Source organism: Tiliqua scincoides, chromosome 6 (genome assembly GCF_035046505.1).
Source record: "Tiliqua scincoides isolate rTilSci1 chromosome 6, rTilSci1.hap2, whole genome shotgun sequence".
Classification (NCBI taxonomy): Eukaryota; Metazoa; Chordata; class Lepidosauria; order Squamata; family Scincidae; genus Tiliqua; species Tiliqua scincoides.
Genome location: NC_089826.1, coordinates 29,283,705 through 29,307,398, shown reverse-complemented (window position 1 = coordinate 29,307,398; position 23,694 = coordinate 29,283,705). Strand labels below are relative to the sequence as shown.

At 45.6% G+C, this 23,694-nt stretch overlaps 1 protein-coding gene across 1 annotated transcript in view; it reads right to left on the bottom strand.

Moving 5' to 3' along the window:
• MYOZ2 (myozenin 2) overlaps positions 1-23,694 on the bottom strand; it is a 49,928-nt gene that overhangs the window by 6,292 nt on the left and 19,942 nt on the right. Inside the window, exon 5 of the mRNA XM_066632562.1 lies at positions 20,910-21,093. Within this exon, the coding sequence (XP_066488659.1) occupies positions 20,910-21,093 (184 nt within the window). The remainder of the gene's footprint in view (positions 1-20,909; positions 21,094-23,694) is intronic.

The window sequence follows — 23,694 nt, the reverse complement described above, 5'->3', positions numbered from 1 at the left end:
CAAAGAATCCCATGGCGGCAACTGAAGCTTTTCTCAGCAAATATTAACTTACCTCGAGGAAAACTTTTCAATTGCCCACCCCCGCCGCATGGATACAGCACATGCTCTGTTGGTGCAAGCTGCATTGGTGGGGGGTGGGGACTTGAGTAGGATTGGGCTGACAAAGCTGAAAGGGGTTTTATTCCTATCTTGTTACTAATGTTGATGGTAAAGCAGATGTCAGCAGGCAACTTGAAAAGTATTAAAAACGCATAGAAATTTAACTAGTCGTCTTCGAGAAATAATCTAGCTGAAACAATTGGTGCAAAAGTGAGGGGGAATATTTTCTATTAAAATCTTAATCTCAAAGTCCTTGTATCAGAACCCTCTTGTGAATCCAGTGAAACTCATTAATATTTTAATATGCTTTGAAGGTAAACTATTACCTGCTACTTCAGGCAATAGGACTGGTAAATAATTTAAGACTGCAATCATGTACGTATATATGTGAGAGTAATGCTGTAATTCTGTGCACACTTATCAGGGAGTAAGTTCTGTACAGGCACTCATTGTTGCTCTTTTTTCTAAGCCTACTTTTATTTATTCAGGAGTTATTTTATCCTCCATTTCTGGTCCTCAAAGTGGCCATCTTCACATTTGTTTTGTCAACTGCTTTGAGAACTTATTGGAAAGCAGTGTATAAATATACTAAATTATAAAAATAATCTCAAAAATGTCTTGTACACATATTCTGTAGATAACTGACAAGTTAGAAGATGCAGCCAAGAAGTTCATGGCTCTGTATAAATGCACATGCTTTGCATTCAGAAGATCCCAGGTTCAATCACTAGCAGTTAACAAGATAAGATAGAACGTGTTGGGAAAGATTTCTGCTGAAGTCCTTGTTAGTCAGAACAGACCATCCTGGGCTAGATGAGGCAATGGTCTAACTCAGTATCAGGAGGACTGGTATGTAAAATCTATTTCATAATGTATTGTGTGTGTTTCCCAATGGCATTGCTAAAAATATACACATGTGCTGTCTGGCTCAGTAACTTTCCAATATAGGATGTGTTTGGAGGAGGAGGAGCCAACAGTGGACAAACAGACATGTCCCCAGGAGCTCCTAGGAGACAGTTTGTTTTCCCCCAAATACTGCAGGTCTGAAGAGGACGTGAAGATCTTTGTTAGGAGAGACAAGATCTTCATCAGTGCAGGTATCTGGGAAACTGAAAGCCCAACCGGGGGGGGGGGGTTTCTTCTCAGAGGAATCTAACTGTTTGTGACAGTATTGGGGGAGGTGCAGTGATCTGCAATCAAGCTGCTGGCTCCATGCTGAGATGCCATATGGAGGAGGGGAAAAAAAGCGTTAAGTGTAAAGTTTAAGCTGGAAATTTAAGATAAGCAAGTGTTAATATTGTCCCCAGCTCTGATTGACTGATTTGGCTAAAAGCCCTGGATATATTGGAGGCGTTAAGGAGAGAATTTTTAAGGAGGTTAAAAGTGCTCTTTTTCTCTGTCATGGAATAAATTGGTGGTGGATTATAATTACAACTATAACTTGGGTGTGAACTAAAATCCAGAATTATTCTCGGATCTAATTGGATATAAATATAGTTCTCATTAGATTTGAAAGAGCTTTGTTTTCTCTGCACCAGAGACGGTGAGACTGTTTTCTTTCATTGTATTTTTCTCTTAACCACACTGCTGTGTTTTCCAGTTAACCACACTGGACTGTTATCTGCAAGAGGTATGTAAGGAATGCAGATGGCAGAGTAGTAATGATGTGGTGGAAGTGAGGAGAATAATATGTTGTGGACATCTAGTGGACTAGAGAGAAATTGCAAAATGGACTCTGTTCCAGAAATGTGGATACAGAAAATCTTGATTAATACAGAGAGATTGCTTGTTATGGAGCGACAACAGCTGAATTAGTCCTCGCAGATTGAAGTCAGTCTGGAGACTCTTTCCCAACAGATAGGTGTCTGTAAGGAACAATTGGAAGATGTGAAGAAACAAGCAGAAGATAAACAAGGGAGTGAAAAAGTGGACAAGGAGGAAAATCAACAGGGTGATCAACAGGACGAAGAAGAGGCACTGGTGGAGATTGAGAAAGATAAGATGGACAGAGTAACAGGAGTGCACAAATCACAAAATTTGTTGGAACAAGAAGGAGAAAATATATCCCGTTAACTGGAAGAATGAACACATCCTATATAAGAAAGTGTGGATTTATCAGATTCTGTTATAGAGATAAATTATTAAAGATATTACAGGAGAAAAAATGGAAAGTAAGAAAGAAAAAGAACCCTGAGGTGTAATCTGAGGGTTAAAGAAAATTGGAGGATTTATTCAGCTAATAACAATGGGCCAAATTTATTTGAAGAAGAAAAAAAGAATACATATGAAATTGATAAATATGAATTGGAATGTATTAAAATATATATATAGCTGGAAATGTAAATGTGTGGAAGAATTGTTTTATATGTGGTTATTATGTAAAAGAAAAAAAGGGTAATTAGATTGGAGAATTAGATTGGAGTTGAAATAGCTGAGGTAATAATTTTGTTAATTAGATTGTTTTAATATTGTTTTAATATTAATGAGCAATATTAAAAATATTGTTTTAATATTAATGAGCAATATTAAAAATATTGTTTTAATATTAATGAGCAGTTGAAGTTAGTTTACGCTTGGTAGAAAGTAAATATTTAGAAAATATAGTATAGGGCATTGGGGAAAATTTATTGTATATTATATAAATAAACGGATAAATCAATAAGAGGTAGAAATGAGTAAGTAGATTAGGAGATATAGTATGATTAATTAGTAATGGTATATGGTATTTATGGTATATGGTATCCTCAATGCAGGTGCTGGACTATTGGCTTGCGCTGAATGGGGTTGCACTCCCCCTGAAGGAGCAGGCCCGCAGCTTGGGGGTCCACTTGAACTTGCAGCTGCTCCTGGATTTCCAGGTGGCGGCTGTAGCTAGGGGGGCCTTCTCTCAGCTTCGGCTGGTGCACCAGCTGCAGCCGTACTTGGATCGTGCAGATCTGGCCACGGTGATCCATGCCACGGTGACATCGAGGTTAGATTATTGTAACACGCTCTATGTGGGGCTGCCCTTGAAGACGGTTCAGAAACTGCAACTAGTGCAGAATGCGGAGGCCTGTGTAGTTACTGGAGGTAGGTGGTTTGACTCTGTCAGTCCGCTTCTCCAGTGGCTGCATTGGCTGCCCATTCGTTTCCGGGCCCAATTCAAGGTGCTGGTTTTGACCTTTAAAGCCCTATACTGCTCTGGGCCAGGGTATCTTAGAGATTGCCTACTCCCATACAATCCAGCTCATCCTCTTAGGTCATCAGAGAAGGACTTTTTACAAGTGCCGCCTAGGGAGGTACATGGGGCGGCGGCAAGAAATAGGGCCTTCTCAGTAGTGGCACCAACGCTATGGAACTCCCTTCCCCTTGACTTGAGAATGGCTCCCCCTCTTGAGACTTTTTGGCAAGGCCTGAAGACCCTTCTGTTTAAACAAGCCTTCTGAGTTCTCAGCCTTTTAAACATCTTTTCAACATCTTTAATATTTCTTACAGGTCTGATTCTTTTATGATTTGCTGCTCTATGCTCTTTTTACCTGATTATTTTTTATCTGACTGCTGTTTTTATGATATGTGTTAATGTTTTTATTTGTTTTAAATTATGTTTTTAATCTGTTTTAACCTATTGTAAGCCGCCTTGAGTCCCTTCGGGGAGAAAGGCAGGGTAAAAATAAAGTTGTTGTTGTTGTTATCTAGCACTCCTAAATGTATGTTATCTGTTTGTATGTGTTAATAGAAAAAATAAATAATAATAAAAAACAATATAGGATGTGTTTGTGGACAAGTTATATGGTCTCTGATTTACTGGCTTCTGAAAAATCAGCACATATTTTCATGTTTTAAAAGCAGTAACTTCTAATTAAATTATAATACACTTAGATAATGTGTTTATACTTGTGGGCTGTCCCTAGTGAGTGCAGGTGCCAGGACATTTTTGGAGATACAGTGCCCAAATTCTCCACTCACCCTTTTTCTTAAAGTACATGTACTAATGAACACCAATATACCCTTACCACCTCCTTTCTCCTTCAGCCCTGGCCACTTCTTCAAAACTGGTGGGCACAGAATCAAAAGAGGATTCTGATTCCAGAAACCTTGCACCCCTTCTGGTTTAATGAAATAGCAGAGCACTGGAGGAAGAAAGAGGAGGTGATGTGTGAGATCCTGCTCCATTTGATCTAAAAGAGCCGTTTGAACAGATTGCAGTGTCCCAATCCCAACTTCTCCAGCACTGCTGCTACAGTTTTGGTAGTGGTGTTGAATAAGATGGTAGGATGTTGCCCAGTGGGGCCTCTCCAGATGATTCAGCATACCCTAGGGATGGCTTTGCTTGTGAGCTGAATAGATGTGAATGGGAATCAATATAAAGAGTAATTAACTAGTAAAATGTTATTGTGTGGCAAGAGTAAATTCCTTAAAGCAATCAGTTGGATGATGTCAAGGAGTTGTATGCCCTATATTTCATGAAGCCTAAACATGTAATTTGAAGCCTGATTCACTGTGTGCAATCAAAACCCAGTGCCAAAAAGTCCTATTACTAATTGAGTGTTATAGGGAAGTGCAGGTATTATATACAGCAGAAAATTAGACCAACCTTGGGTTCTTTTGTCAATTTTGTGACTCCTGAAAGCAGCTGACCCTCAATATGCAGAACAGTTGCACAATTGGGAGTGGGTAATTGCACGTAATTGTAGGCTAGATTGCATTCACTGTGTTGTGTTTCATGGAATACAGTCTGTTCCTATGTAGAGAACCTTACTGTTAGTTAAACTCTGAAAACTGATGTTTCAAACAAGAACCCAAGAAGTTTAAGAGGTACCCTTTCAGACTGCTTATTCAGAAAAAAAGTTAATCTTCTTTGTCATTGGTATTGTCACCTCAGGCCAGCATGCACTTTGCCTTCTTTGCCTTCTTCTAGTCCAGCAGTTACTCCCTTCTCTATCTTCCATGGCCAGCAACAGTGCATACCTATTCTTGCAAAGAGCTTTGACTACCTAGAAGTCAGTGCTGGAAAAATGACTTTGTATTGTAGGAGAAGAACGGGTTATTTAGATGTAAGAGGTGGTCCTGGAGCATTCAAGGATGTGTTGAGAAGCAGGAGAGGATAACCTGCTTGTTAAGAGAGCTCTGTGTTCTGTGTGTGTAAGAATGTTGGCTGTGTGTGTGAACAAAGCTCTTTGCTTTCTTCATTAACTTTACTTTTCAGTTCTCTTAAATATTTTATGCATCCAAATTAGCCTATGGCCCTAATAAGCTTGCCTGTAGAATAAAAATTCAGATTCTGAAGGCTTAATGACGGGGGAGACCTTTACCTATCTAATAAGTTTGTCTGTAGAATAAAAATTCAGATTTTGAAGACTGAAAGTTATTGAGAGAGTAGGTAGTAACATCATTTGGCTAGACAAGAATGCCAAATTACCAATGAAAAAATATGCTGCATGTGCCCAGATTAAGCAAACAAAATTTTATTCTTAGTCTCCTCTGTTGCTCTGCATATAAAATGATCATGCAGTGATTGGCGTGCTTGGATTTTAAAATATTGAGGCTATTCTAAAGAGGACTGTTGTGGCTTCAGTGGTTTGAGGGTTGTGGTACAAATGTGGCACTGAGCAAGCTGCAGGAGATGCTTTGCAACGTATAGGATTAGTCTTGCAGTATGTAGATCAGTAACAGAGCAACTTCCAGATGGACTGGATTCCTTTACTGTTTGAAAACAATCCATTTGAGGAAGGGAGCCTTGCTTCTCTGACAACGCAGAGAAGCCGAACCAGTCAAGCCTGTTTATGATTTCATTCAGGCATGCTGCAGTGCCTCACTTCTCACCTAAAGTTCTGTTTTGGATGTTTCTCCTATTTGGGGGGGGAGGGGAACCCATGGAGCAAATATTAATTTCACAATAAAAGCAATGAGTAAAAATCATGTTAAGCTGTCATAGGGCCCAACCCTGAACGTTTTGCGCCAGCTCATTGATGGCACACAATGTCACAAACATGCCATAAGGCATGCCTGTGACACTTGTCACCCAGCCGGAGAGGGTGCTGAGTCAGAACCAGGCAGATGATGGGTGACCGCAGTCCAGAGCTCCAGGCAAACGCTGGGCAGTGGAGAGGTTAGCGGAGGTGGCATTCAGGGTGGGGGAGGGAGGGGAGAAGTTATGGCAGGAGAGGGAGTGGGGCAGGTGGGGGAGGGACTCCAAAGCCCCTCGTTGGGCCTCTCAGCCCAACACGGTACTACTTTACTCTGCATCAGCTAAATAGCCGGCTCAGAGTTGAGTAGCCCCATTGTGGGGCTGCTTCCCTTACTCAGGGGAAAGGGACGAATGTCCATAGAATGCAGCGCCTGCAGCTGCCCAGTGTCCATAGGATGCAGCACCAGCCATTTCGATGCCATTGCAGCCTTAAGCACCAGGCAGCTGAGGATTGGACTGTTAGGCAGCCATCCTATGCACACATACCTGTGAGTAACTCTCATTAAACTCAGTAGGACTTACTTCTGATTAGACATGCATAGCATTGCAGAGAGACTCATATAAGTGTATCACTAGATTTATCCAATTTGATACAAGGAAATAGACTATTATTACACCCTATGCTGATATATTACCCTTTGCTTCCTAAAGAGGATCTACTCTCCTCTTTTCTAGAACTTCCATTCAGAGAGGATGATCACCTATGAGTCATTGAATCCAATTCCTCCTTTAGAAAACATCATTATGTATCTAAAGCATTTTTCCAAAGTTGCCTACACAGTCTTTCCATGAAAACCACCAAGGAAGAGATTCTGTCATTTGCTCAGGCTGTTTCCTCCATCAGTGAGTTGTACTTACAGCTAAAACCTTCCCCCTTAACCTGTTGTTACAGGTTCATCTTAAAACTATGCTTGATCAAAGCCTGAAATATGATCAAGTAATGTTAATGTTCCTGACAATTAGATTGAAGGTGTTTAAAAAATGCGATATAGAATATTATCTCTGAAATGGAGAAAGCCACTGAAGTATGGGGAAGCTGTCACATTCCACTTGCACGCAGCTGGGGGGCTGATATATGTTAGGGGAGAGAGAGAGAGAGTAGGAATAAAGGAAGAAGCTTAGAACAGACACAGAGGGAGAGATCTAAGAGTTGGCTGAAGGCACTCTTGGATGCAAAGGTGTCTCTTTCTAGGAATTTGTTGTTTCATGGTAGTAAGGTGCATGCTACTTGTCTCAGCTTGCTTATTCATAAAGAGTTTCATTTGAGTTTATTATTAAAACACCAGTACTCTCTTCTTCAGGTGCAGTGAAACCAGAGTAGCACTCCAGAACTTCTCACCCCTCAGGGACAAAGGGAGTGCACATTATATTCTTATCTTCTACAATGTAAGTACTGCTTGTATATTCGTTTTAGATATGTTGAAAAGTTGTTCTCTGTGTTTCTGAAATCCTTTTAAACAGATTTTAAATATCAACCTAAGAGCAGTGTTTCTCAAACAGTGGACCGGGACCGACTAGGTGGGTCGTGGGCCAATTTCAGGTGGGCCCCATTCATTTCAATGTGTGTTTTATTTTTAATAAACTCAATGCTACCATAGTATGTGCTTGCATTTGGGGAAATGTTACAGATCTGTACTTTTAACAGGCTACTATGTATAAGTTTTTAACAGTGATAGTCATGGGACTTACTCCTGGTAAGTGTAGATAGGATTACAACCTTTGAGATGTTTAGGGAATTTTTTTTTGAAACAGATTAGCAGCTGCTTGGAAGGGTTAGGAGGGTTCTTCTTTATTTTAAATACATTTAAAAAAACTTGTAAATTTTTTATTTACTTACTTAATTTAATTTGATTTTGTTGTATGGGGATGTTAACAATTTTCCTGCTTGATGATGTCATGGCTGAAAGTGACATCACTTCCAGGTTAATGACATCACTTCTGGTGGGTCCCGACAGATTGTCATTCTAAAAAGTGGGTCCTGGTGTGAAAACTTTTGAGAATCACTGCCTTAGAGCCTTTCTACACATTCAGTCAAAATGGGTGCGTCTTAACCTGTGTACAGTACTCTTTTTAAAAATAAAAAAGAGATGGAAATGGACAGACTTCTCTATACCCTCCAATATTTCAGAGATAACACTTGGGACAGATTTGTAACACCCCAGTTCTCATACCAAGGATCACAAAGCTAGCCCCACCTCCTCTATTATTATACATTGTTAAAAGTTCTTCATCACGTTGTATATGTTATATTCATTTCTGCATTCTATGCAATCACCCCATTCTCCACTGATGGGCAGCCCAATCCTGAGCTGCCTGGGGCGCCCAGCTTCGGTGGCACTGAAAACGGCTGCCGCCACATCCTGTGCACCTCAGGCTGCCGTGCACGGCGCCTCAGGAGAAGGGGACTTTTGTCCCTTCTCCTGAGTAAGGGAAGCAGCCCTGCAATGGGGCTACTCACTTGGGGTAAGGTAAAGGCATTGGTGTAGGGCGCCGAGCCCTACACGAATGGATAGGAACCTTGTGGAGCGGAGCTTCACCGGACCCACCTCTCTGCCTCCCCACTCCTTCCCCCAGCATGCCTCTTGCCTGCCCTCTCCCCGCCCCCTGCCTCCCCATCATGCCTCCTCTCCACCCTCTGCCCACCTCCCCCCCGCCTCTCCCCCCACCCCAGCTTTCCTCTCCGGCTTGGCGGTCCATGATACTGCCGAGCGGCCTGCCCAGCGTTAGCCCGGCGATGCAGAAGCAAAATGCATCCCCCCACACTGGCCAGGGATTTAAGTTTTACAGATGTTGAAGAGGGTGACAAATGTTTGTTAGCTCACACTGACAACATTTTAACAAGGTATCTCTAACAAGGCAAAAAGAAAGACAGTGATTTTCTTCAGAGAGAGTCAGGTACCAGGAAATAGCTGGAACATATATTACTGTTGCCTCTCTTTTTAAAAAGCTTTCTCGGTGGGGAAGTGGGTGAAAGGCGCTGAGTGAAACTAGCCTAGTTTCTTCTTTCTTTCCAAACTGGCCTGTGTTCTGTGTATTTCAGGGACACCATTGACTCATTTATTTCTCTTGACTCCTTCTTCTCTGAGGTGGAGAGACCTTGTTGTGGGTTTCCTTGTTCACCCACTCAAGTTCAGTCTGCTAGGGCAGTGAGACACAGCCTTTTCAATTGTAGTGCCACCATCTCAAGATTCCCTTCCTTAAAAAAACCTGCCTGGACCTAATTTCTGTTTTGTAATTGAGTAAATACCTCTTTTTTTGAGAGGCCTGGTGTCTGAGTGGTTAAAGACACAGGACTGTCGGCTGGAAGGTCAGCAGGCCAGGAGTTTGAGACCCCGGTGCTGCGGAACAGGGTGAGCTCCTGTTACTTGCCTCAGCTCCTGCCAACCTAGCAGTTTGAAAGCATGTAAATGCAAGGAGATAAGTAGGTACCACTTCAGTGGGAAGGTAACAGCATTTCGTGCGCTTCAGCATTTAGCATGCTGGCCACATGAGCTTGGCAGATGTCTTCAGACAATGCTGGCTCCCTTGGCTTTGAGATGGAGATGAGCACCGCCCCCTAGAGTCAGATATGACTGTGCAGGGGAAACCTTTACCTACCTTACCTAAATACTTTTTAAAAAAATTTGGGCTATTTACCATATTTTACTTGAATCTTGCTGTTGCTTATTTAAATGTTAAATTGATCTGACAGACCTTTTTCTTAATGACTGTTGTTTAGTACTTTGATTGTTTTATATTTTTGCTGTATGTTATGGGTTTTATTGTTACTGGCGCCCTGTGTTGCTTCAGGTGGTCCTGTGATAAGAATGTGACTCATATGTTTTTAAAAATGATTAAAACTTCATTTGTTTATTTTTAAAAACATGCAAGTCACTAGAGCATTTTCCCTTTGGACCTCTGTGTTCTTGTAAGTCTCTTCTGAATCCTTTCCAATTTTTTTTTTAATTGTCACAGCTGGATGTGAACAGTATTCCAATGTGGCAGGGCCTGATAACTGAGAGGATATTGCAGCTGCAGTCATTCTTTCTACCTGAGGCCTGCACTGTTGAAGTCAGTGATAAAGCTGATAAACACACAAAGCTTTTTTGGTTTAGGACTTTTTTTTTTCAGATTCAGATGTGGGAGCCAGCCCTTACATCTGCAAGACCAGGGCTGAGTATTCCTCTGACGTACTGTACCCAGTTACAATTCCTAGAGGTATTTCTTCCTGGAATGACACAGTGGAAGTGCAAGGAGATGACTCGCTCAAAGAGCAATGTCATTCTTGCATTACCATTTTCTCCTCAGAATGACATCATTTGTGTTTTCCCAACACTGAGATCAGATCTAGTCATCTTTTTGTAACCATAATGATGCCAGGTATGAACTATAAGAAAAGAAGTTTGGTAGTGGGTCTCTATAATGAACAGGCAGGACTTAAGCCAAAAATATAATTAATAATAATAATGCAGGTATTTATATACCGCCTTTCTTGGTCGTCAGATTTCTCCTCAGACTTTAATTCAAGGCGGTTTACATAGGCAGGCTATACTAAATCCCAAGGCTATACTAAATTTCCCCTGGGGGCTGGGGGCTAAGAATAGGCCCTCAGTTTGGCTGTACTTGTTGTAAGAGGCGACTAAACAGCCAACGGGTAGATGGGACTCGTCAGCCTAGGAAGGCAGCTCATCTAAGAGAAGGAAACTCTGACCTCAAACCTCCACTGCCTTGTGGCTACATCCAGTTCTGGAAAAGGCTTCAGGAGTCAACCTCGAGGCAAAATCAGGAGCCGGAGTCCCTTAGGCAGTTCATGGCTGAACACAGTCACGTTCTGGCAACTCCTGCGACGCCGCTGGAACCAACCGTATTGGCTTCTGCCTTTCCATTGGACCATTCCAGCGACGTGGAGAGGGGGGATTTGCTGCATGGGTAACAGCCTATCCTCCATACCTTCTTTACCCAGGCTTCGCGCACTGGAGAGGACACTCCAACTTCGCCGTACGACGTCGGCACAACACGGGAAGCAGCAGTTTACCGGTTATAAGTCTTTGCTCGATTGGCGTAGAGCATGACGCCAGGGGCTGCTTCCGACGGTGGGAGAGATCATTGCATCTCATTGGGCAGCTACCGCCCGCCTTAAGCTGGGCAGACCCCAGCCAGTAAGGTGTTGCCTCGCCACGGTCCGTTAACCTCATGGGGTGCGTGGGGTTTAGGGTGAAAACCGACAAGCGGATCGACAACTCTGCACCATGCAACAGAAAACAGAAAACTACTGCCCTAAAGCTGGGCACCTGGAACGTTAGGACAATGACACCTGGCTTCTCTGATGACCTGCAAGAAATAGACGACGCACGCAAAACAGCTGTCATTGACATGGAGCTGAGCAGACTGCAGATGGACATCGTCGCCCTTCAAGAGACTAGGCTGCCAGATTCCGGATCTGTCAAGGAGAGAAATTTCTCATTTTTCTGGCAGGGAAAACCACCAAACGAAACCAGGGAACATGGCGTTGGCTTTGCGGTCAGAAATACCCTGCTGAAATCCATCATCCCACCTACTGTGGGAAGTGAAAGAATTTTGTCCCTGCAGCTCCAGTCATCAGCAGGACCTATCACTCTCATCAGTGCTTATGCACCGACTCTGTCGTCTCCAGCAGAAGCCAAAGACAAATTCTATGATGACCTGGCCACCACTGTCAAGAAAATCCCTGTAAAAGAGCCATTGTTCATCCTCGGCGATTTCAATGCTAGAGTTGGTGCTGATAACAGTTCATGGCCCACTTGCTTAGGTCAGTTTGGCACTGGGAGGATGAACGAAAATGGCCAACGCCTGCTAGAGTTTTGCTGTCATCACGGTCTCTGTGTCAGCAACACGTTCTTCAACACAAAGCCCCAACATAGAGTCTCTTGGAGACATCCAAGATCAAAGCACTGGCACCAGCTCGACCTGATCCTCACCAGACGCTCCAGCCTTCCCAGCATCAAGATCACACGCAGTTATCATGGTGCTGCCTGCGACACTGACCACTCCCTGGTGTGCAGCAGAGTGAAACTGCAAACAAAGCGACTGTATCACACGAAAAAGGAAGGAAGACCTCGCATTGATACCAGCAAGACCCGGGATCAGAGAAAAGTGGAGGAATTTGCACAAGCGCTTGAGGGATCTCTTCCAGGCCCGGCCGACGCAAACGCATCCAACAGATGGGAACATTTCAAGAATACCGTTTACAACACCGCCTTGTCCATATTCGGCAAGAAGACCAACAAGGCGGCAGACTGGTTTGAAGCCCACTCTGAGGAGTTGACACCAGTCATTGAGGAAAAGAGGAGAGCTCAAGCAGCATACAAGGCCTGTCCCAGTGAGCGCAACCTGCAGGTCCTCCGAACTGCTCGCAGCAAAGTCCAACAGACTGCCAGGAGATGTGCTAACGACTACTGGCTCCAGCTCTGTTCCGAGATACAGATAGCAGCTGACACGGGCAACATCAAGGGGATGTATGATGGTATCAAGCAGGCCCTAGGTCCAACACAGAAGAAAATTGCCCCTCTGAAGTCTGCCACAGGCGAGGTCATCCAGGATCGGGTGCAGCAGATGGAACGCTGGGTGCAGCACTACTCTGAGCTATATTCCAGAGAAAATGTAGTCACCGAAGAAGCACTGAACAACATTGAGTGCCTGCCTGTGCTGGAAGAGCTTGACAGTGAACCAACCCTAGAAGAACTTCACGTGGCCCTGGACTCCCTTGCCTTTGGCAAGGCACCTGGAAAAGACAGCATCCCTGCTGAAGTCCTAAAATGCTGCAAAGAGATCATCGTCACTGAGCTGCATGAAATCCTCTGTCTCTGCTGGAGAGAAGGTGGAGTACCTCAAGACATGAGGGATGCAAACATCATCACGCTGTACAAGAACAAAGGTGACAGGGGTGACTGCAACAACTACCGCGGCATCTCTCTCCTTAGCGTTGTAGGAAAGCTGTTTGCCCGAGTTGTACTAAAGAGGCTCCAGGTACTTGCAGAGAGCGTCTATCCAGAATCGCAGTGTGGATTCCGAGCCAACAGGTCCACCACTGATATGGTATTCTCCCTTAGACAACTGCAGGAGAAATGCAGAGAACAACGACAGCCACTCTTTATAGCCTTCATAGATCTCACAAAGGCTTTCGACCTGGTCAGCAGAGACGGCCTCTTCAAGATTCTCCCCAAGATTGGATGTCCACCCAGGCTCCTCAGCATCATCAGATCTTTCCACAAGGACATGAAGGGCACTGTTGTCTTCGATGGCTCCACATCAGACCCTTTTGACATCCGAAGCGGAGTGAAGCAGGGCTGTGTTCTTGCACCAACCTTGTTTGGGATTTTCTTCGCTGTCCTGCTGAAGCAGGCCTTTGGAACTGCAACAGAAGGCATCTATCTCCGGACCAGATCAGACGGAAAGCTCTTCAACCTCTCCAGACTGAGAGCAAAATCCAAAGTCCAGCTGAAATGTCTGCGTGACTTCCTCTTTGCCGACGATGCAGCTGTCACTACCCACTCTGCCAAAGATCTCCAGCAGCTCATGGATCGTTTTAGCAAGGCCTGCCAAGATTTTGGACTGACAATCAGCCTGAAGAAAACACAGGTCATGGTTCAGGATGTGGACTCACCTCCCTGCATTACAATCTCTGAGCATGAACTGGAGGTTGTCCATGACTTTGTGTACCTTGGCTCAACGATCTCCGACACTCATTCTCTCGATACCGAGCTAAACAAGCGCATCGGTAAAGCAGCTACCACGTTTTCCAGACTCACAAAGAGAGTCTGGTCCAACAAGAAGCTGACGGAACATACCAAGATCCAGGTCTACAGAGCTTGCGTCCTGAGTACACTTCTGTACTGCAGCGAGTCATGGACTCTTCGCTCACAACAGGAGAGGAAACTGAGCGCTTTCCACATGCGCTGCCTCCGACGCATCCTTGGCATCACCTGGCAGGACAAAGTTCCAAACAACACAGTCCTGGAATGTGCTGGAATCCCTAGCATGTATTCACTGCTGAAACAGAGACGCCTGCGTTGGCTTGGTCATGTCGTGAGAATGGATGATGGCCGGATCCCAAAGGATCTCCTCTATGGAGAACTCGTGCAAGGAAAGCGCCCTACAGGCAGACCACAGCTGCGATACAAGGACATCTGCAAGAGGGATCTGAAGGCCTTAGGGATGGACCTCAACAAGTGGGAAACCCTGGCCTCTGAGCGGCCCGCTTGGAGGCAGGCTGTGCAGCATGGCCTTTCCCAGTTTGAAGAGACACTTTGCCAACAGTCTGAGGCTAAGAGGCAAAGAAGGAAGGCCCATAGCCAGGGAGACAGACCAGGGACAGACTGCACTTGCTCCCGGTGTGGAAGGGATTGTCACTCCCGGATTGGCCTTTTCAGCCACACTAGACGCTGTGCCAGAACCACCTTTCAGAGCGCGATACCATAGTCTTTCGAGACTGAAGGTTGCCAATACATACTAAATCCCAATAGGGATTTTTACAGTTAAAGAAGGTTCTGTCTTTCAAGAACCACAACATTTCAGATGGATCTTTTATGCTCTGGTATCACATTCTGGCCTCCATTTTCCTCCCACACAGGCTGACAGCAGCCAAAGAGCAGGTGGAATAACTCAGCATAACTCGCCTAGGCTTGTCAGCTGCTTCAAGGTCTCGCCGTTCACAGTGTCTGTGGCCTTGAACTGGCGACCTTCGGATGTTATCTTCAGGCAAACGGAGGCTCTACCCTCTAGACCAGACTTCCTGGCCTGGTCTGGTTCTATTCACATCACCATTAGTCACTGTGGTCACTTTTTGAAAATAGTAACAGACAAGCCCAATCCTAACCTGCACTGGAATGGAGAGGCCAGCTGGCCTGCCCCATATCCACAGCGGGGTTAGGACGGCCTGCGGCTCAACCCAGGGCAAGGGGAATTCATTCCCCTTACCCTGGGTAACACAGAAGCAGCCCCAATGGGTCTGCTCAGATCTGCACCAGGTAGCCTGGAAATGGGGTCAGGATCAGGACTAAGTGCTGGATCCTGGCCACCGCCTGCCCTCCTCCCATCGTAGAACACCCCTGTTCAGCCCTCTCCAAGCACCTAAAGAGGTGGCGTAGAACTGAGCAGCCCAGCACTGTGCTGGGTTGCCTGGGAATGGGGTCAGGATCTGGACTAAGTGCCGGATCCTGGCCCCCAGCCCTTGCCTGGCCCTGGCCTGCACATGGGTCCATCTGCTGCTTGCCCTCCTCCTGCCCCAGAATGCCCCCGTTTGACCCTTCCCAATCCCCAGCGCCGGCCTGATTTGGCCACCACCTATTCACCGATGGCAGTGACTCTGCGGGGCCTATGTCAGCCTCCAGAGGCCAGCACACATCTGTGCTCCCTCCTCTACTGGTGACTTGCGCCGGCCCAAGGGCCAGTTAGGATTGGGCCCAGAGTTGTCTAATTTGTAGGGTTTTTTTCTCCAAATTTTCCTAGGTACTATATTTGGCTTCACAAGGCCTAGAGATTCCTTGATCGATGCATACCACAAATTAGCTAGATTGCAAACTTGCATACAACTTGCTCCTTAAGTCCTACTGACTTCTGTGTGAATGAGGCAACCTGTGTCTAGAATACAAGCCTTAGGGCACAATCCAATCAATTTATCTTAATTAGGCCACAAATAAAACTATCATTTCCACTGATTTCCATTAGAATCTATCTGACATAGATGCATTTAATATTACCTGGACAGTGCTTTTGACTTAAACTCTTTTCCTTTATTACACACAGCTCTTTTTCTTTATTTTCCCCACAACTGAAGTGTGGTGGGTGGCATTTTAAGTGGTGGAGCTGAGTATGTGTGGGTCTCATGTTCTGGTCTGTCAGCATGCTGGAGGAATTAAGTTCATGCACCAAGGGCAATGCCAGGCTGAACACTGAGCCCAATGTAGCTGTGGTCAGCTGATCTCTATGCCTTGCCCCTAGGCCAGCGAAACTGCCTTGCCTTGCCCGGACTGTATTTAACTTGATTCCCCTGTTACTCCAGTCCAACTTTGACAATGCTTTCTACCTCTGGTCTTTGTCTGCAGCCTGATTTCTGACCTAGACAGTCTGGTCCTCTGCTTCCTCACCCACTCAAGCCTCCCTAGCCATGACAGAGCCCACCTCGGCTCCTCAGAGAACATGCTCTTCAGAGGTGCTTGCTTGGTGCCTACTTTAACATGATTTTGGTGCCAGGCACTGACCTTTTAATTTTATTAGCCTTTTAGATGTACATATATTAGAATCCCTAATATGACTGGTCTTATGCTGCTGTTTCAGCTACTGCTTTGATACTTAATTTTTATTATATTATTGTTTTTAGTATGTTTTAAGCCACCTTGGTAAAAAATTGTTTTGAAGAGCAAATTTTGAATACAGTAAATTAAATAAATAACAGCCAATAGCATACACACACAGTCATGAGATCACTTTGACCTGCATCTGTTGTTTCATTCTCTCTGGAGGACTTAACATCAAACGAGAAACCATTTCCTTGCTTTTTTCTCCTGTTTATAAAGAGCTATTTTTTGCACATAATTATGCAAACAGGAAGTGTGGGATTTAGCCAGGCCCTGTGTGTAAATCTCTTTGACTGGTTGGCAACTTCATTTTTTCAGTGGGCTGAATCTAAGATAGTGGCTGGGGTTACATGGTTCAGATATCGCAGGCACACACGTGTGCACCTCCTGCCTCAGAAAGATCATCCTGTCCTGGGTTATTCATGCACCACATCTTCCTCTCTCTTGTGTGCTTTCTTCATCCTAGCCAGTGATTGCAAAAGGCCCTGCTCAGATGAAACTGGGGAACAAGCTCACAGACAGCTGAAACAGTTTTAGATAATATGAAACAGAGACTGTATTTTTTCCACTTCTCCCTGCCATGTCTGCCCAGAATGGCTTTCAGCAATCTGTGAGGTCTGAGATGGCAGCTGCTGGAAGAATCAGAGGCCCCTTCTTAGCAGTCAGTTGGGTTGTTGGGCTAGACAGTGGTTATCTGCAGGCCAGATACAACCTGTGGTAGACCCCCCCACCCAAGTTGTCCGCTGCTGTTCTCCATTCTCCAGTCATAATTTTTGCTTCCTCTGTTTTGCAGAATTTGAAATACTGGTTCTGACAAGCTGCTAAAGGCATGCAGTGCCTGCTTCCTGTTTTCTGCAGCAAAATTGACTGCTACCTTTCTGAGTTTCTGAAAGGATTTTTTTGTGTTATGCCAGTCACTTGGAATTAAATGCAAGCCATTCATTAGAGTGTCTCAATAAATGAAATCACTGTATTGAGCATGAATAAGTATGAGCCGCAGCTGGTTATTTTGTAAAATGTTTCCAAAATGCTAACTGTCAATGTCAACATGTCCAGTGGTTCTGCAAAAAGCCACAAGACCTCTTTAAAGAGGTAAACATTTTCTTTCTTGGTCTATCTTCTTACTCTTGGTGTATGCTGTTCTCTGTATATGATGCTTAGATTTTAATTTTGTGTGAGAGCGTAGCCTGCATTTTCCTGTTTTTAAAAGTTGAAAAGCATATTCAAAGGGTGACAAAAGAGTACAATACTCAGCATTCCGTTAATAAAGGATGAGCTACAAGTTCTTGGATTCCCCAAGGGATGGAGAGGGAAATGTGGGGCAACTGATGGTACTTAAATCTTTATGCAATTAACAGTTCAATCTTAGTCCTGCCTCCCACCATTGGAACTAGCACTCTGAGATCCGGGAACGCTTTACAGCCATCGCAAATGGCCTTCCAACAGTGCAGCTAAAGTAGCCCCATGTGGAGTGATGGCCAGGAGAAGGCCCAACAACAAAGTTGGTGGGAGAGGGTGGAATAAGGGCAGAATGAGGGTGGAATGGAGGCAGGGGCAGGCAGATCAGATCTGGTGGGTGGTGGTGATGGGTTCAGAGGCAGCAGCTCCCACCAAATCCTAATCCCCTTCCTCAACCCAATCCTGCTGCCCTGGTCCACACGTACCTGCTCCAGCAGTTTTGTTAGTACAGGTTTAAATAGACTCCTCTGTGCCATGGAGGCTTACCCCTAGGTCAGGGGTCGGCAACCTTAAACACTAAAAGAGCCATTTGGACCAGTTTTCCAGAGGAAAAAAAACACCTCACGAGCCACAAAACCCTTTTGACATCTAAAATGAAGATAAGACTGCATATATAGTTTTTATTTTACCTTTATGCTCTTATAGGTCCCATTTTTATAATGTAGCCCCCTCTTGTAGCTTTTAGTTAGTTTTGTCATACATTCTTGTCCTGTGTTTTCAGACGCCTGGTCCTCTATGGTGTTTTGCCTGATTCCAAGGCCATTCTCTGCCTGGAGAATTAGGCCCACTTTAAGCAAATTAGCTCCCCTTCTTTCCCCCAACAAGTGACCCTGGTTCTGCCCTGCACTCCTACTGGACCCCACCTCCAGGGTAGCTCCCCTATTCAACCTGCAGAGGTCCTCTCTCCTGCCAGCAGCCTCCCGCCACTACAGCAGACCCTTGATCCTCAGCAGGTCTTGGGCACAGCAGCCACACACCAAACTCCAGTGTCTCCAGCAGTCCATTAGTCACAAAGTCAGTCAGAGCATCCAGGGCAGAGTCCAAAGTCAATAAGCCAAGTCACAATCCAAGGTTAGATTCCAAAGTCAGTCAGTCAAATCAGTCAGAGTATCCATGTCAAAGTCAATAAGCCCAGTCAGTCTCCTCTCCAACCTGCACTCCTTCTCCAACCCACACCCCCCTTCCTGCCTCAGGTGCTGGTTATATCCCTGAGGGCCCTTTTGCCTTCAAGTGGCTGCAGCTATGCAGCACACTCTGCTGGATGCCCAGGCCTTACCCTTAAAGGGGCCACTGCTGACACCACATCTACCTCCTTACCAGATCTTCCAGGATTCCAATACATATGGACATCTGCTTATCTTACATCAGGGGTGCTCAAACTTTCAACTTTAGGGATGCTGGACCTTTAACAAGTGTATAGAAGAGAGAATTTCAGCAGGTGCAACTTGTCATCCCACAGATGACAAGCTGCACCTGCTGAAATTCTCTCTTCTATACACTTGTTAAAGGTCCAGCATCCCTAAAGTTGAAAGTTTGAGCACCCCTGCCTTACATGGATACTAAAGAACTCCCCCCACCTTCCAGAGGCACCCTGCTGGAAGGAAAAAAGGACACAGACTCCAGAGGTGGGGAAGAGAAGAAGCCAGAGCTGGGGGGGGGGCAGCCACAGGCCAGCTTCTGCCCTGCCTGCCTGTCCTCCCTCACTCAGGCTGCAACCCTCTCCACACTATCCTGGGAGTAAGCCCCATTGACTACAATGGGACTTCTGAGCAGACAAGTTGGTTGGAGCTCTCAGGTTGCAGTCCTCTCCACACTTTCCTGGGAGGAAGCCTCACTGACTACTTGTGAGTAGACCTGCATAGGAGGGGGCTGAGGCTGCAGCCCTCTACACCTTCCTGGGAGGAAGCCCCACTGACTACAGCTTACTTGTGAGTAGACCTGCACAGGAGGGGGCTGAGGCTACAGCCTTCCACACCTTCCTGGGAGTAGCTCAGGGACTACTTCCTGGGAGTAGCCCTGGGCTTGCTCTCGAACAGACCTGTGCAGGCTCCCACTCACCCGTCCTTGCGCTTGGCCTTGAGCAGGCTCCAAGGCTGCCATCCCAGGCACCCTTTCCTGGGAGTAAGCTTCATCTGCTGTAATGGGGCTTACTACTGAGTAGACACGCATAGGAGCAGGCTTTAAGGCTGCAATCACAGGCACCCTTTCCTGGGAGTAAGCTTCATCCACTGTAATGGGGCTTACTACTAAGTAGACACACAGGATGTCTCCTCAGCTGTGGAGGAAAAGCCTCTCCTTGCACTGAGTGGGGACCTGCTCAGGGAAAGGCAGGCTGCAAGGGCTCGCAATGGCTGAGGAAGGCGTCCTGCTGGAGAGTTGGGGAAGGGAAAAACAGAGAGCTTAAGCCTGCAGAGAGGGCAAAATTGAAAAGGGAAACCAATGTGGGGCAGGTGGGGGTGAAGGGACAGGAGGGCAGTGAGTTCAGGGGGCAGAGGGAAGCAGCCTGCCCTCCCAGCACAGGTGCCTCCTGTTACCCCCTTTGCCACTTTCACCTGGAGGAGCCGCAGCAGACAGCTGAAAGAGCCACATGCGGCTCTAGAACCGCAGGTTGCCAACCCCTGCCCTAGGTAGAGGAGGAGTGCCCACCCTCCACAGGAAGTAGCATGAGACATTTTGGCATGTCCTGGAGGTGGGAGAAGCATAGGATTGGGCCATAACAACCACAAGGCTGTTAACAAGAAATCTTCACATTTGTAAACCAACCAGGGGAAGCTATAATACTTATTCACTTCAAAGCATATATGCCAAGTTCTTAGCTGGCCTAGTTCACTTGCATTATACAGAGGCTGCATCAGGCCACCTAAGGCAGTAGTCAAGTAGCTATAACCAGTAGAAGGTCTGCCTTGCTGGACAGACCCCCAAACCCTTAATATGGGTGGCAGTGGTAGTGCATCGGGGAAGGCATAGGAGCCCCATTGCAGGATTCTGAGCAACCTGGGGCCAGCATTGGCCTTATGCCAGACACTTTGATGACCTTGGCTCGCTGCTCCTGGGTAGGTGGATCTCACTGTGTGACATTTCCTTTTCTGCCCATTCTAAAGAGGGTGGAACAAGTAATCCTCACTTTTGATGAATGGTTCAGACATCTGATTTTCTACAAACTCAGTGCAATGCTGGATAAAATTGGGATACCTATTTGCATAATAGGCACATGAATTAATTAAGCAATTAATCAAGTAACCAGTTAATTGCTTTCAATGCTATTTTTTCCACCACCTTATAAAACTTTTTTCATCTTTTCAAAAAATTACCTGTTAAAGCTCTTAAAGTTAGGCAGCTCTGGCATTGCTTCTGGCTTAAACAGTTTAGGATATAAGGCCTCCAACAGCTCTGGGTCATTGCTGATGGCTTCTATCCAAGGTGATTGATAGTACTTTGGCACCGATGTAGTGTTGAACCTCTCAGGTGGAATTGTCTTCAATGGTCCAGAATATCCTTTGGGTGGAAAATTATAACATCACCTTTGGATTTTATGGTACCAGTCTCCTAACTTTCCTCTTATGCATCAAATTCATTCTCATTACATCCCCTAGGAGCAGATAAGACATTCTAAGTTAGTTGACACTTGTAAGCATGTGACCAAGGTATGGTTTGGGTCACAATTTGCCATTCTAAGATTCTGAAGTAATCCTGTTGAACACAATGGTCAACTATGGAAGGAGATATTTGAGCATTTCATAGACTGTGGCAGAATTAGAAAAAGCATTTTTGGAGGGGGGGTGGAAAGAAATGCATGTTTTGGTTGGGGGGGGCAAAAAGGAGGAGAGAAGGTGTTCCCCAGTGGGAGGAGAGAGAAAGAGGAGAATAGGCACAAGGCAGGAGCCAATAGAGGGGAAGAGGTGTGGATGAATAGCCCAGCAGTGGGGTGAGAGAGATGGAACACAGATGTATTTGGGCCCCTTACTTCAGGCACCCAAAGACATTGGACCACTCCCAAGCTTTTCAAGTTTCAGAACACTGATTAAGAGTTTAGAGAAAAAATGATCTGAACAAATGAATACATTGATAAACTGACAAGGCACTTAAAAAAAAAAATTAAAGGTAAGCAATTCAGCTGAACTATGGCTAGACAGAAATGGCAAAGACAATGAGAAAATCAGAATTAGATTCACAAGCAAGTATATATGTCATGCTAGTGGAGGAGTAAGATGGGAGAAGGAGCCAAGCTCATGCCACAGCAGGAAAAAAGAATGTTGCCTTTAACTGGCAGTTATGCCTATAAAATAAAACTGCATTTCGCTAGTCTGCATATCATTTAGGACATACCTCTGTGAGACCGGCAAAAGTGCATTTGAATGTGTCCTGATTTTAAAAGATAAATGTACACAGACATGGTTTCCATCTATTTAAGTGTGTGTGTGTGTGTGTGTGTGTGTGTGTGTGGAGGGGGGAAGCTAGTTAATGGGAACTTAGGGCCCAATGCTTTCCAACTTTCCAGCACTGATGCAGCCATTCCAATGGGGCATGCACTCTGTCCTGCTGTTGGGGGGGGCAGTCACAGGGGCCTCCTCAAGGTAAGGGAATGTTTGTTACCTTACCTCTGGGCTGCGGTGTGGCTGTATTGGTTTGGAATGTTGGATAGGATTGGGCCCATAGTTAACCTATTTAAGGTGCCGTTACTAAGGGTGTAGTAAGCTGCTAGTTGGCATGAGAATTTTTCAATCAATTTTGATTGAACACGTGTGCATCATTAGTCAGATAAACATATATAAAACTGTTATGTGACGAAGCATTACATAGTGGTCATAATGGGGAGAAAAAGGCTGCTTTTATAAATGATTCCACGCAGATTAGACAGCTTCTACTTTTAAAGGACTTAAAGAAAATTCACATAGGAGAGCTGTGGGGTGAGGGGCAATGAAGAGACATGAGTGAAACAACTACAGGATTCAGCTGGAGTGGAGGGGAGAGAGAACTTGAAGCAAGTGATTCTGAACCTTTGGAAGGTGCGGAGGAGTGAAGGGAGGGACAGTAAGAGAGGTGCTGACTGCAATTATGAGATTTGGGGGGGCAATGTGCCTGTGGGAGGGAGTGGGGTGGGGAGAAGAGTCAATTGCCCGATCCTGTATTTAAGAAAAAAATGTGTGACCAAAAGCCCAATCCTAGGCATGCCTACTCAGAAGTAAGCCCTGTTATAGTCAATGGGGCTTACTCCCAGGTAAGTATGGAGAAGATTGGGGCCCAGTGCCCTTCCCCTAAAAGGCAATGCAGGGAGGGTCGCTTTGGGGAGTTGCAGGCAAACTGTGGCAAGGAAAAGGGACTATCCAGGACCCTTTGAGCCAGCCAGCTCTTAGGCTGGTGGCCTCAGCAGACTCAGCCTGCTCCTGACTCCCTCGTTCTCACTCACTCCACTTGCCGGGGACCTCCTCCAAACTTCTCTGGTTGCCCAATCAGCACGCAGAGGAGGCAAGGACTTAATACCCAATCCTAGGCATGTCTACTCAGAAGTAAGCCCCATAATAGTCAATGGGGCTTACTCCCAGGTAAATCAGGATCGGGTTGCCGCCTTCCTCTCGCTAAGGAGCAGGAGCAAAGCAGCCACTTCCCCCTCTGCCTGGCTGCTGCCTGTCTGCTCTGATCTCGCGGCACACCTGAGGCAGCCTCGCGGCACACTACTGTGATGCAGCACAGCGGCTGAAAAACGCTGCTCTACAGTGTTGCATCAATGCTTAGCTTACATTATATTTGCACATTGCTTTGATCCTCCCATCCAGCTCCGGTTGAATTCTAATCAGGCCTGCACCTGTTTAGTTTTAGCAGTGCTGCAGCACTGGGTACCTCTAGGCGGTTCACTCTTTTAAAATGGGCAGGAGGTCTGGTCTAGAGGGTAGAGCCTCCATTTGCCTGAAGATTAACATCCACAAGGTCGCCAGTTCGAGGCCACCGGCACTGTGCGACCTTGAAGCAGCTGGCAAGCTGCAGCTGAGCTGTTCCATCTGCTCGGAGCGTGGGAGGATGGAGGCCAGAATGTTAAACCAGATCGGAGTGTAACATCTTGAATATGTAGTGGTTCTTGAAAGAAAGAACCTTCTTTCA